We start from the raw sequence: 12,619 nt of genomic DNA, 5'->3' as shown, positions 1-12,619 counted from the left end.
CGCCTCTACTAAGCAAGCATGTCCTCATCCGTACGGACAGCACTGCGACCATTGTGTACATCAACCGTCAGGGTGGTCTACGCTCCCGCCGCTGGTCACAACTCACCCGCCATCTCCTCCTTTGGAGTCAGAAGCATCTGAGGTCGCTTTGTGCCATTTATATTCCGGGCCTGCTCAACTGTGCAGCCGACGAGCTCTCACGGCAGTGGGTGCTACCAGGAGAATGGCGACTCCATCCCCAGGTGGTCCAGCTGATTTTCAGGTGCTTCGGGACCGCACAGGTAGATCTGTTTGCCGCCCCGGACACGTCTCACTGCCAGTTGTTCTATTCCCTGACCGAGGGGACCCTCGACACAGATGCTCTTGTACACAGCTGGCCCCCGGGCCTACGCAAGTATGCGTTTCCCCCAGTGAGCCGCCTTTCACGGATCTTGTGCAAGGTCAGGGAGGACGAGGAGCAGGTCTTGTTAGTTGTGCCGTATTGGCCCAACCGGACCTGGTTCCCGGAACTAGTGCTCCTCGCGACAGCTCCTCCCTGGCCCATTCCTCTGAGAGAGGACCTGCTCTCTCAGAGGCGGGGCACCCTATGGCACCCACGTCCAGACCTCTGGAAACTCCATGTCTGGTCCCTGGACGGGACGCGGAGGTTCTAGGTGACTTACCCCCAGCGGTAGTTGACTCGATCACTTCCGCTAGAGCCCCCTCAGAGACCACCCTTTGAGCCTCTGCAATCAGCTGAGTTAAAAATTCTGTCCTGTAAAACAGTACTCCTGGTTGCATTGGCCTCCATCAAGAGGGTAGGGGACCTGCATGCATTTCCGGTCAACGAATCGTGCCTGGAATTCGGCCCGGCTAACTCTCACGTGATCCTGAGACCCCGGCCTGGATATGTGCCCAAGGTTCCCACCACTCCCTTTCGGGACCAGGTGGTGAACCTGCAAGCGCTGCCTTCGGAGGAGGCAGACCCAGCCCTGGCTTTTCTCTGACCCGTCCACGTTCTGCGCCTGTACGTGGACAGAACGCAAAGCCTCAGGACCTCAGATCATATCTTCATCTGTTACGGAGGCCAGCAGAAGAGAAAGGCTGTCTCCAAGCAGAAGACGGCCCACTGGATAGTGGATGCCATCACCTTGGCTTACGAAGCCCAAGGCGTGCCTTGCCCGCCTGGGTTGAGAGCCCACTCCACTAGGGGTGTTGCTTCGTCTTGGGCGCTGGCACACGGCGCCTCGATGACAGATATCTGTAGAGCTGCGGGCTGGGTGACACCTTACATGTTCGCTAGGTTTTATAGCCTACGTGTTGAGCCGGTTTCTTCCTGTGTGCTCGCTTCAAACAGCCGGTAACACCGAAGTTCCCGCTCTAGTATCGGCCTGCTGCGCCACTCCCCTCCACATGGAGCGGATACATGCGCTTTCTGCTCCAGTCGAGTTCCCCAGTCAGGCGAAACCTGCAGAGTTCCTCCGCACCCCTTCGGCAGTCGGACGTTGCGGAGCGTCCGACGCCAGGCCTAGTGCTCGTATGCTTGTGTAACTTGTGCTAGACTGGGTTTGATATGTCGTGATCCCTGCGGCGATCCCATATGTGTATTCTTCCACGATCAGCTCCCTGTGGTTAGCCCGTGTCTTTCCCTTGGCAGAGTCCGCTCTGCCGCCACTGTCTGGTGTTACCTCCCCCTTCTCAGGCTGGAGCCATCCCAGTGACCTTCCATATGTTGCACTGCCCCTCCGGCCAGTCCATATGTATATTCTCCACATGTTACCTACCTTCGGGCAGGATATGGCTTCCGCAGCGTCCCTCTCTCCTGGAAGGGGACGCTTTCCCAGTGTTATCCAAAGAGTTCCACTGTGTGGGGTATAACGGAACAGCAGTTCGAACTCCCTCTACGCAGGCCTTCCGCCCCAGCCAGTTGGGGGTCTGAGAGTCTTGCGTAGGGCGCTGGATGTGGCAGCAACCGTGGCGTTTTCCATGGGATTCCAATTACGTTGTAATTACGAACGACTGAAAGGGAACGTCTCGGTTACTAATGTAACCCTCGTTCCCTGAAGGGTTACATTAGTAACCGAGACGTTTTCCCATACCAAAAAAGCTAGAGTTAACAGCTTTATATGGCTCAAACTGGACAGATCAATTCTCATTGGCGATGATTGTTATAGCTTTCCACAGCATAACATTTGAATGACGACATATTTAATTTCATTGACAGTTATTCATTAAAGATAAAAAATGATTTTGCTGCATATGAGGCATATCGGGATATTGGTACATAAAACTACAAGCAACATGCTAAATGAACAAGCAAGCTACAAGCAACATGCTAAATCCATATCAGTACATTAAGAGATAACATAAAAGATAAAGAGGTAATTTAAAGGAAACTACAATCCATCAGCCTTCGTTTTGAGTTTCTTCTTCCCAAACTGAATGTGGTTGTTAAAGATTAGCTTCTGCATTAATGGAGCTACTGAAATTGATAAAGACCCTCTCATTTATGTACGACACAGTGAGATTGATCCGTTTCTTCATTGCCCAGAGGACACATACAGTCTTCTCCTCCACAGGAAGCAACCAATGTAATGAAACCAAAGAATTATTCTTTAATTCAAAGCAAAACTCACTACCACAATGCTAGTGTTGGGGGTGTTACCAAGGCGGTGCTCTACATTTGCTAAGGTTTTCTGAGTGGTTTTAAGTACATAAAATAATTATTTTGCTATGGTGTTCTTAGTGTTTTTTTACACATTTTAACACATTGCTATTGTGTTGCTAGTTTAGCATATTGCTATGCATTTGCTAAGGTTTCCTGAGGGGTTTTAGGGGGTTGCTAAACATTTGCTAGGTGCTCAGAGTGTTTTTAGAGTGTTGCTATATATTTGATAAGTGCTAAGGTGTTCTGAGTGTTTTTTTAGGTGTTGCTATATATTTGATAAGTGCTAAGCTATTCTGAGTGTTTTTAACATGTTGCTATATATTTGATAAGTGCTAAGGTGTTTGAGGTGGACCTTACTATACATTCGCTATGTCCTGGGTGTTTTTAACACCTTGATATAAATTTACTAAGATGTTCTGAGTGTTATTAATGCATTGCTAATGTTTTTTTTTTTTAACATGTTGCTATTCTTTTGCCAGGGTGTGTTCTGAGTGTTTTTAGGGAATTGCTAAACATTTGTTAAGAGTCTGAGTGGAATGTTGCTATACATGTATAAAGGTGCTCAGAATATTTTTAGCGTGTTGCTATACAATTTGCTGAGTTACGAGTGATGTTTAGCACGTAGCTAAATACTTTCTAAGGTATTCTGTTTGTTTTTAGCATATTGCTATACATTTGTTAAGATGTATTGCATAAAGGTATGGTCACATTTACTTTTTGGTTAATTTTTGTGGGTGAAATCCATTAATTTCATTGGAAATCCGCGCGTTTTCCCCATTCAGATTTCGCAATGGGTTCAAGTTGGTCACGGATTTTCCACATTTGGTTTGAAAATTATTTCTGTGTGAGTGTTACTTCATACATCACTACATTATTAACAACAGAGCTGACACTGGCACTGAAATTTCAATAATAAGACCACAGATAAATAAGTATAAATAAGAATAAAAAAATAGAATAAATAAGACCAAGACTTATTTGGCAATGATATAGAGAAGGAATCTTCCTCTAGCTATGAATGAATGACTGTTTCCTTGGTGATACTGAATGGACTTATAGTATGGATTTATTTTTAGGCCGCTGTCGCAAGGCCTGAAACACTAATGAATGACCGTTCATGTGTTACTGAGCCTTAAAGTCCCTTTAGGTATGACACAGCACTATGCCATATGCTTGAGCAAATCGCCTGTGGTTTTTAATTCACACCCATGTGTTGGCTGGAAAATATGAATCCGGTTGTGTAGCTACAAAGAACATGATAATTCGGAACTTAACAAGATGTGTTAGATACCAATTTTTCTGGATTTATGTACATTGGCGTCCATAGTCTTTTGGACATAAAATCTGGGATAAAATGTGGGATTTTCTGTTTCCATTTAAACCTGGAAATATTTAGAAACTATTAGAAACATCATCGCATAAAATGTAAAATTGATTGGAAAAGAAGACAACAGACAACGATGGTTTCAACATGAACTGATGTGATTTTACTGCATTTTAAGTAACTGACAAGTCTGTTATGAAACTGTATATCTTCAGGGAGAGAAAAACACTCTTCCAGTGAGTTACCAGTTTCAGATAATTCTATGACTCTTTCGTTTCAAAAAGACGGCCTGTCTATAGCCTCTCTTTTCTCCAGAATGCAGTCCTTAAAAGCACTCAGTTGATGTATCGAGTCAATACAACACACAACATAGGTGTAGATGTGCTGGACAAAACCGAAGGAAGAAGAGAACAATCATCAAACAGGATTTGCTAAAGAGGCACGGATCACTATGCAGGGCCTCTTGTGTTTCTGTCAAGAATCTTGAATGAAATTCTAATTTCAAGGAACTTTATAGAAGGCAAGAGGCAAGTTTGCTCAACTGTTTCGCCGTGATCCTGTGCTGTTCACCTCTAGCATCAGCTTTTTCATTGATTTACACTCGTAGTATATGTTTTTCTTTTCCTCTGCGTATGATTTTCTACAAGTCATATACATCCATATAGATAGATGAATGCTTTATGTCAGCATACACGGTAAGCTGGGTGACTATATATGAAGACAACAACTACGACTTCACAGCACTGGCATTGGTTAATACTTAAATACTCAAGCATTATTATTCATAGATTAAAGAGAAAAGGAAAATAATATAACCCCCCAACTAAGATACACAACTTTGTTTTCCCCAATAATGTTTTGTTTATACTAATGGCATGACATAAGCCTGTTTAAATCCATATCACTTCGAGGCAAGGTGAAAATAATATTCAAACATCTATCAAATGGGGAAATTTCCCTTGATTTTCAAACATTACCATGCATTACATTTTTATCTTTTTTTTTTTTAATTCACTTGCTTGCTCTTTTTAGTTAACTCTAGAGTAAATAAATGTTGTGTTAAGATAGTGTTGTCTTCACATAGACTCAAAGAATGCATTTTTTTGTCATTTCGTATTCATGGGACACATCCACCATATTGCATGTTGACACGTGTAGAAGGATGCAGCGGCGGTCGTGGGGGCTTTGGGGCAGAAGGGTGGGATCAGCTCCTAGACGACGGCCTTTGAATCCTTGCAGTCCTGAGCAGTGGTGCCTGAGTTAGTCGGTTTGTTGTCTGTCCTCTCGGCCAGACGTTTTGCTTGTCTGCAAAAGAAGATTAATTATGATTAACCACCAATGCTGTTAGATGATAACAATAATAATAACAAAGTGCTGTCAAATCGATTAATCGCATTTGACATAAAAGTTTGTAAATATATATTATGTGTGTACATAACAATTGTGATTAATCGATTTGACAGCACTATTATTATGCTGTTAGATGATAATAATAATAATAGTGCTGTCAAATCAATTAATCAATTCAACAATTTATCACATTTAACAAAAGTTTGTAAATATATATTATGTGTGTATGCATGTATTTATATATATATATATATATATATATATATATATATATATACATGCATTGATATATACATGCATTGATATACATCAAGATTCTTGACAGAAACACAAGAAACACACACACACATACACACAAATATTTACAAACTTTTATGTAAGATGCGATTACTCATGATTAATTGATTTGACAGCACTAATAATAATACAATAATATAAATATATAATACAATAATAAAAACAGTAAATAATAAATACAATTAATAGAAAATATACAAAATACAGAATTATATATAAAATCCATAATATAAAGGCAAACGATTAAACAATTAAGTAGTATAAAATAAATAATAAACTTTATGAATTCATATTTCATAATGCGCACTACCATTCAAAAGTATGGTCAAATTTCAATTCATCAGGCACACCTTAAATTGATCAAAAGTGACTGTAAAGGCTTTTTTAATGTTTTAAAGATTTCTATTTCAGAATGTATCACAGTTTCCACAAAAATATTACACAAGCAGCATATCAGTTACTTAAAGGGGACCTATTATGCAAAATTCACTTTTGCATGTTGTTTGGACATAAATGTGTGATGGCAGTGTGTGTACACAACCACCCTGCAGTGATAAAAATCCACCCACTCCTTTTTTTTAAATCCCTAAATGTCTCCCAAGTGTTGTCGTGTAGCTGGATGTATTAATCCACATAGCTCTGTTTATTAGGCCTAACTAATTAGGCGATAGGCCTAACATTATTGATCATGGCAGTAATGAAAGTGAGAGCGCACACAATTATTACAGTTCATAGGAGTTGTTTTACGGATATACAGTTTACCAGTTTATTAAGAACCCCCTGAAAAGGTGTGTATAATATTTGTTTACTGTTAGTTGTAACGAGTGTTTTTTGTACTTCGCTGTGTATGTTGATAATGAAAGGGAGAGAGTTTATGGATAATACTTTAATGCGGACTTATAACGTTACAGTGTTTATTCAGCTCTTACAGTGATTTTCTAGAGTGAAATTGACGCTTCATCTTTTGCGTGATGTGCAATAAACTTCATTGAACTCATCAGTATATTTTTACAACATTCGGACGCGGTCCGCTACAACAGGCTTCTACTAATTGTGGATAAAAGAAAGATGGAAAAACAAGTTATAACCGTAATTAAACTAGACTATACCTGTTCAGTCTCCATACAGCATATATTATCTGGCTCTGTGGGCATTATTGTCCGACTCCGGGTCGAAATGAACACGGCTACTGAGAGTTTATGTTTTGATATTATCATTCCGTGAGATGAGAGATTGTCCTCACTGTTGCCAACTATTTTCAAAGGAAAGTAGCTAACGCCTTCCCTAAAAGTCGCTAAATGTCGCTAGATGACGTCATTCGCTAATTAGCATATTCATGACGTCATCGTGTCGTACTTGCGTTCTGCCTGCCTAATGTGTTTTCTCTCTAAATTCATGCTCACATTCTGTATTTTAATATAATATAATATAATAATATAATATAATATAATATAATATAGACCAATGTCCAATAAAGCTGTTCTCATTACCTATATTATTTTTGTCAGACAATAGAACAAGTAGCTATGATATAGTGAATGACAACATTTTTTTATATGTGTAAAATTATCTATATTGAGAGAGTTCGGGAACTATGTGAAAGCTCTATGATAGTGAGTATTACAAGTAATAAGCACAGGAAAAGGAATTAAATGGTCAAACAAAACTGTTTAAAAATAAAACAAAAGAGAAGCAGATAAGTGAAAAGTCCGTGGGGGAAAAAAACTGGCGCGCACTCAACACATGAATGTGCTGCTGCTCGTCTCAGCCATTCACTGAACAAGGTAAAAAGAGTGACCGGCGTCGGGCAAAGACAAGAGTAAACATTGGAGCGGCTTTTGATTCTTGGATTCTTGGAGGGAGCTCCGGTCAGCGCTGGGTATAAAAACAGACCCCGAGCTGGCCTTCTTTTTACTGCAAAGGTAAGACAGTTTTTATTGTTTACGAGTGTGCGCACCAGGAACGAGCATGAAACTGGCTGCAGTTTCTCTAACGGCCACTGGTGTCAGTAACGGTTAGAAATTTCAGAACCTACGCAAATGCTCCTTTAATGAGACAGACGGCAGCAGTTATATTAGGCTGCTGTCACTTTAAGACCGAATGCACGGATCCAATACACTTATTCAACTGCGTTTTTTCCTCTCAACCCTTTACATTCACTTGAGACATAAATGACTGTTTAAGAGGACACTTGCAAAAATGGAAGTTCTGTTCTCACGCGCGAGCAACGGCTTCATGTGCGTTCGTCTCTCAGACAGGGTTTCGCTGCTTAATGGTTTAAAATCACTTGTTTTTAAACCGCAATGCTTAAAAACAAGCAAATGAAACGCTTTCATAACAGTGCTGAACAGCAACGTAACGTGAGCATAGACAATAGAACAAGTAGCTATGATATAGTGAATGACAACATTTTTTTATGTGTGTAAAATTATCTATATTGAGAGAGTTCGGGAACTGGGTGAAAGCTCTGTGATAGTGAGTATTACAAGTAATAAGCACAGGAAAAGGAATTAAATGGTCAAACAAAAGTCTTTAAAAATAAAACAAAAGAGAAGCAGATAAGTGACAAGTCCGTGGGGGAAAAAAACTGGCGCGCACTCAACACATGAATGTGCTGCTGCTCGCCTCAGCCATTCACTGAACAAGGTAGACTCAGTTAGAGAGAGTGACGGCAGGGAGAAAGCAAGACTTCACGCTCGCCGAACAGTACTGGCAACATCTGGAGGTTACTGAGATTTGTCTAAAAAGTCGCTAGATTTGTCACTAGTCGCTTTTTAAAAAAAACTTCGCTAAAGGGGTCTGAAAAGTCGCTAAAAATAGCGACAAAGGCGCTAAGTTGGCAACACTGATTGTCCTGACACACGTCCTGCGAGCTCGTGAGGCTCCGCCCTCTGGGCCGGCAGCAGCTGCTCTTTTGCATTTAAAGGGATACAAACTAAAACGGTGCGTTTTTCTGAGCCTCAAAAAGTGACAATTTAAACATTCTGTAGAAAATTATCTGTTGGGTATTTTGAGCTAAAACTTCACATACACACTCTGGGGATATCAGAGACTTATTTTACATCTTGTGAAAAGGGGCATAATAGGTCCCCTTTAAGAAGTAAATCAGCATATACATGAATATCAGTCACATGACCTCTTACGTCATCCGCTCTTTTTCCAGTTGACTGCCGCCATCTTGAGTACCTGCCGAGTACTGTCTACAATACTGATGGCATTAGCTATGAAGCAGATTTTCTCTGTTTGTTTCACTTTATACATAACCAACTTTGTTTATGTAAACCCTGTGTGTATTTGACAGTATTCGCGCAATAAGACTAGAAAGATAACTTCGTTCAGTAACCTGTCGCTGTTGTTAGACAGGCTTAGGGCGCCTGCGAAGCGGTGTACACGCTCAGAAAAGCGCTCGTAAGAACTGCGCATCAACACGTGAATGACTTGTTAGCACATGCAAATAATGAACTTATGTGAACTGCATTGTCCCATTCCTTTGCGTTAACATTTGATGTGAATATACGTCGCGTTGTAGCCTATGCTGAGACGGAGGCGCCAGAACTGCAACTGATAGAATTCACGATACTACGACATTTCTTCAAAAGCAGGTGGATATATTTTAATCCACGATCATAAATCGTGATATCGCACACCCCTAAACTAGAGTAAGCTCATTATCATTTACATCCACTCACCACAGACAACATGAACACTGCACAGAAAGTTTGCACACACAAACCACTGTTATAACATAAAAGCAAGCAGCTGCATGCATGGTTGGGCATGATATGATTGAAGGATTTTGACAATGCGCGCAAAGTGCGCTCCCTTAATAATTCCTAAAAAGCTGACATCAGTTAATTCGCGATCTCACATCTCTGTTAATATCAATTAAGCTGACTGCACAATGAGTCTGTGATTGGCTACTACATTGCTCAACGCTGCAAACGTGTTTTAAAAGGAAACTCTGGCCTGTAAATCGTTTCTATTTTGTTTTAATTCTTGTTGCTTTTCTGCAAAAATGTATTAGTTTTTAAATGTTTTATTCATAGATATTTCTAGTTTGCGGGAGTCCCGCGAATCGTTTTATTCTCCCTGCAACGCGCACACACACAGAGAGTGCATTGCCGCTCGCACTCGGCCATCAAATCTAGTCCCGCGCCGCACTCTTTTCCATTGGGAGTGCACATCTCTAGATCAAGGGCCCGGCCCGAGGATAGTGACGTGAAATATCGGCCCGCAAGTTCGGGCTCGGCCAGAGAATAAGCTCTAGTTCCTTTGCGACTGACGTGTCGATCTTGCCGAATCAGGTACTCAAGATGGCGGAAGACAAGTTTTAGAATTGAGTGACGTCAGTGAGGAGACGTTGGTGACATCATCTGATATTCATGTATACAAATGATTTCTGAAGGATCATGTGCCACTGAAGACTGGAATAATGATGCTGAAAATGCAGTGAGGAGCAATAGAATGGATTTTAATGATTCTTACTGAAGTATTTCCCTCCCATCAGCCCCTTTCATTGTGACCTAAATGAGCTGCTGAACTGGGTAATTTTTCCTCTTTGTTCTGTTCTAGAACATGGCTGCACTGAGAAGCTGAAGCCACTGTAAATAAACATTTCTTTAACCTTTTCCTAGGCACACCTACTATGAAAATATTCTTGAACGGGTTGGTGTGATTTCCGTTCTGGTGTGTCTATCATTTCCATTCTCATATTTCATTCTCCAGCGCCCTGTTCATCACGGATGTGACAGAGATTCATTTTTCCCACAGCAATCCCTCTGATTACAGGAGGATAAAGATCATGCAAAGACATGAAGTTCAGTGGTGTGAGGGTTTCCACCGCGGCTGGACAGATTGAGGAAGTGGGCAACACCACTGAAAGAAAAAGCATATTGTGTGCGTGTTCAACAAGCACTCTGTGAATGTGATAACCTCAGCCAGTGTACAGTGTGTGTGTGTGTGTGTGTGTGTGTGTGTGTGTGTGTGTGTGTGTGTGTGTGTGTGTGTGTGTGTGTGTGTGTGTGTGTGTGTGTGTGTGTGTGTGTGTGTGTGTGTGTGTATCCGTATCTATAATCCTTTTAGTGATTAAGTGAAATGAGCTGCCAGGTTTCAGACATTGACATTTAAAGGACAAATCATGTCCGTCTCTGCAGCTCAAAATCAGAAAGGAGCTACACCTGCCACTGATATTTACTATACCGTGTGTGTGTGCGCGCGAGTGTGTACTAACTAAATACCACATAAAATGGGTTGACGAGTAGTTCTCTTTCCTGCGCTGACATGTTTCCTACTGAAACAGGAAGTTTAAGGGCTCCTTCCAATAGCCTGTAGTTTCAATAGCCAAAATCATATGTCACAATATGAGTAATTTTATTTCACAATAAAGATATACAACACGATATAGTTATTTTGCTTTAAATTTGATACCATTGAAATTTCTGAATTCTTGTCACTAATTTCAATATCACAAAAAACGAATACTAGCCTAAGTAATAAAAAAAACGTAAACGCTTCAAGACAAGTAAACAGTGATAAAATAAGAACAAATAAACTAATTACAAGCAAATAGGAAAACAAACTACAATAGAAAAAAAAATGAAATAAACCTACCTGAAAAACAAGTGCTAGAAATAATAATACTACATACATTGTAAAAAGTAATCAAACATATAAAAGTCACTGCATAGTTTTCACTGTGTAAATTAAAAATAGGCCAACATTTATTCTTATTAAAGTTACAAAAGTGATTCAGTAAAGAGCATTGAGAGATTTTCTCTTTTTTGTTGTTTGATTATAATTAAAGGAGCATTGCGTAGCTTTTTACTTAAAAAAATCTTTAAGATAGAGTTTTCATTTGTACATTTATGAGCCAACCATAATGTAATAGAAAGAATGACACCTTAATGTCCACCACGGTTGCCTCTATCAGCCTGTAGGCTCAATTGTGTGCGGAGGAGTCGGGTCCGAATTGGCGGGAAAATTCACAAAATGTGACGTCATGCGTGTTCTCGTCTACTTGGGCTTACATCCGGCCATCAGTAAGCAGCGGCAAATCCAGCAATCGCTAGCAGTATCGTGAATCAAATGGACTCTGCGGACGGAAAGAAGCGACCAGCCTCCAGTACAATCCAGACACCCACGGCAACTCCTCTTAAGTTAAAAAAAAAAAAAACGCCTCATCTAGTTTGGCCAAGATAGAGAGTGACCAGCGTCGGGCAAAGACAAGAGTAAACATTGGAGCGGCTTTTGATTCTTGGATTCTTGGAGGGAGCTCCGGTCAGCGCTGGGTATAAAAACAGACCCCGAGCTGGCCTTCTTTTTACTGCAAAGGTAAGACAGTTTTTATTGTTTACGAGTGTGCGCACCAGGAACGAGCATGAAACTGGCTGCAGTTTCTCTAACGGCCACTGGTGTCAGTAATGGTTAGAAATTTCAGAACCTACGCAAATGCTCCTTTAATGAGACAGACGGCAGCAGTTATATTAGGCTGCTGTCACTTTAAGACCGAATGCACGGATCCAATACACTTGTTCAACTGCGTTTTTTCCTCTCAACCCTTTACATTCACTTGAGACATAAATGACTGTTTAAGAGGACACTTGCAAAAATGGAAGTTCTGTTCTCATGCGCGAGCAACGGCTTCATGTGCGTTCGTCTCTCAGACAGGGTTTCGCTGCTTAACGGTTCAAAATCACTTGTTTTTAAACCGCAATGCTTAAAAACAAGCGAATGAAACGCTTTCATAACAGCGCTGAACAGCAACGTAACGTGAGCATAGCCATGATAGAGACGATAGTCCAAAATATCTACCGGTTGACAAATTTCTAGCGGTTAATCATATCTACTGGTAAATCGCCCGCCCCTACTTGGTACTTTTTCTTTGCTAATCAAATTAGGTGGAGGGAAGCTTTCATTCTAGAGAAAAGAATCAAAAATCTGGATAGACCTCTCGTGCAAGATGAGTCATCAATATTTTTGGTTTGTTTTCCTGGCAGTGAAAT

At 40.9% G+C, this 12,619-nt stretch overlaps 1 protein-coding gene across 2 annotated transcripts in view; it reads right to left on the bottom strand.

Moving 5' to 3' along the window:
* Nucleotides 1–4,111: 4,111 nt before the first annotated feature.
* stau2 (staufen double-stranded RNA binding protein 2) overlaps nucleotides 4,112–12,619 on the bottom strand; it is a 124,651-nt gene continuing 116,143 nt past the window's right edge. For both annotated transcript variants that reach the window (XM_077244419.1, XM_077244418.1), the window contains exon 15: nucleotides 4,112–5,276. In XM_077244419.1, coding sequence (XP_077100534.1) covers nucleotides 5,183–5,276 — 94 coding nt within the window. In that variant the 3' untranslated portion in view covers nucleotides 4,112–5,182. The remainder of the gene's footprint in view (nucleotides 5,277–12,619) is intronic.

This window comes from Siphateles boraxobius, unplaced genomic scaffold (genome assembly GCF_051911475.1).
Source record: "Siphateles boraxobius isolate OS27281-9 unplaced genomic scaffold, OSU_SipBor_1 26, whole genome shotgun sequence".
NCBI classification, from domain to species: Eukaryota; Metazoa; Chordata; class Actinopteri; order Cypriniformes; family Leuciscidae; genus Siphateles; species Siphateles boraxobius.
The sequence above is the reverse complement of the archived record's forward strand: the minus strand, read 5'-3'. Positions and strand labels throughout refer to the sequence as shown.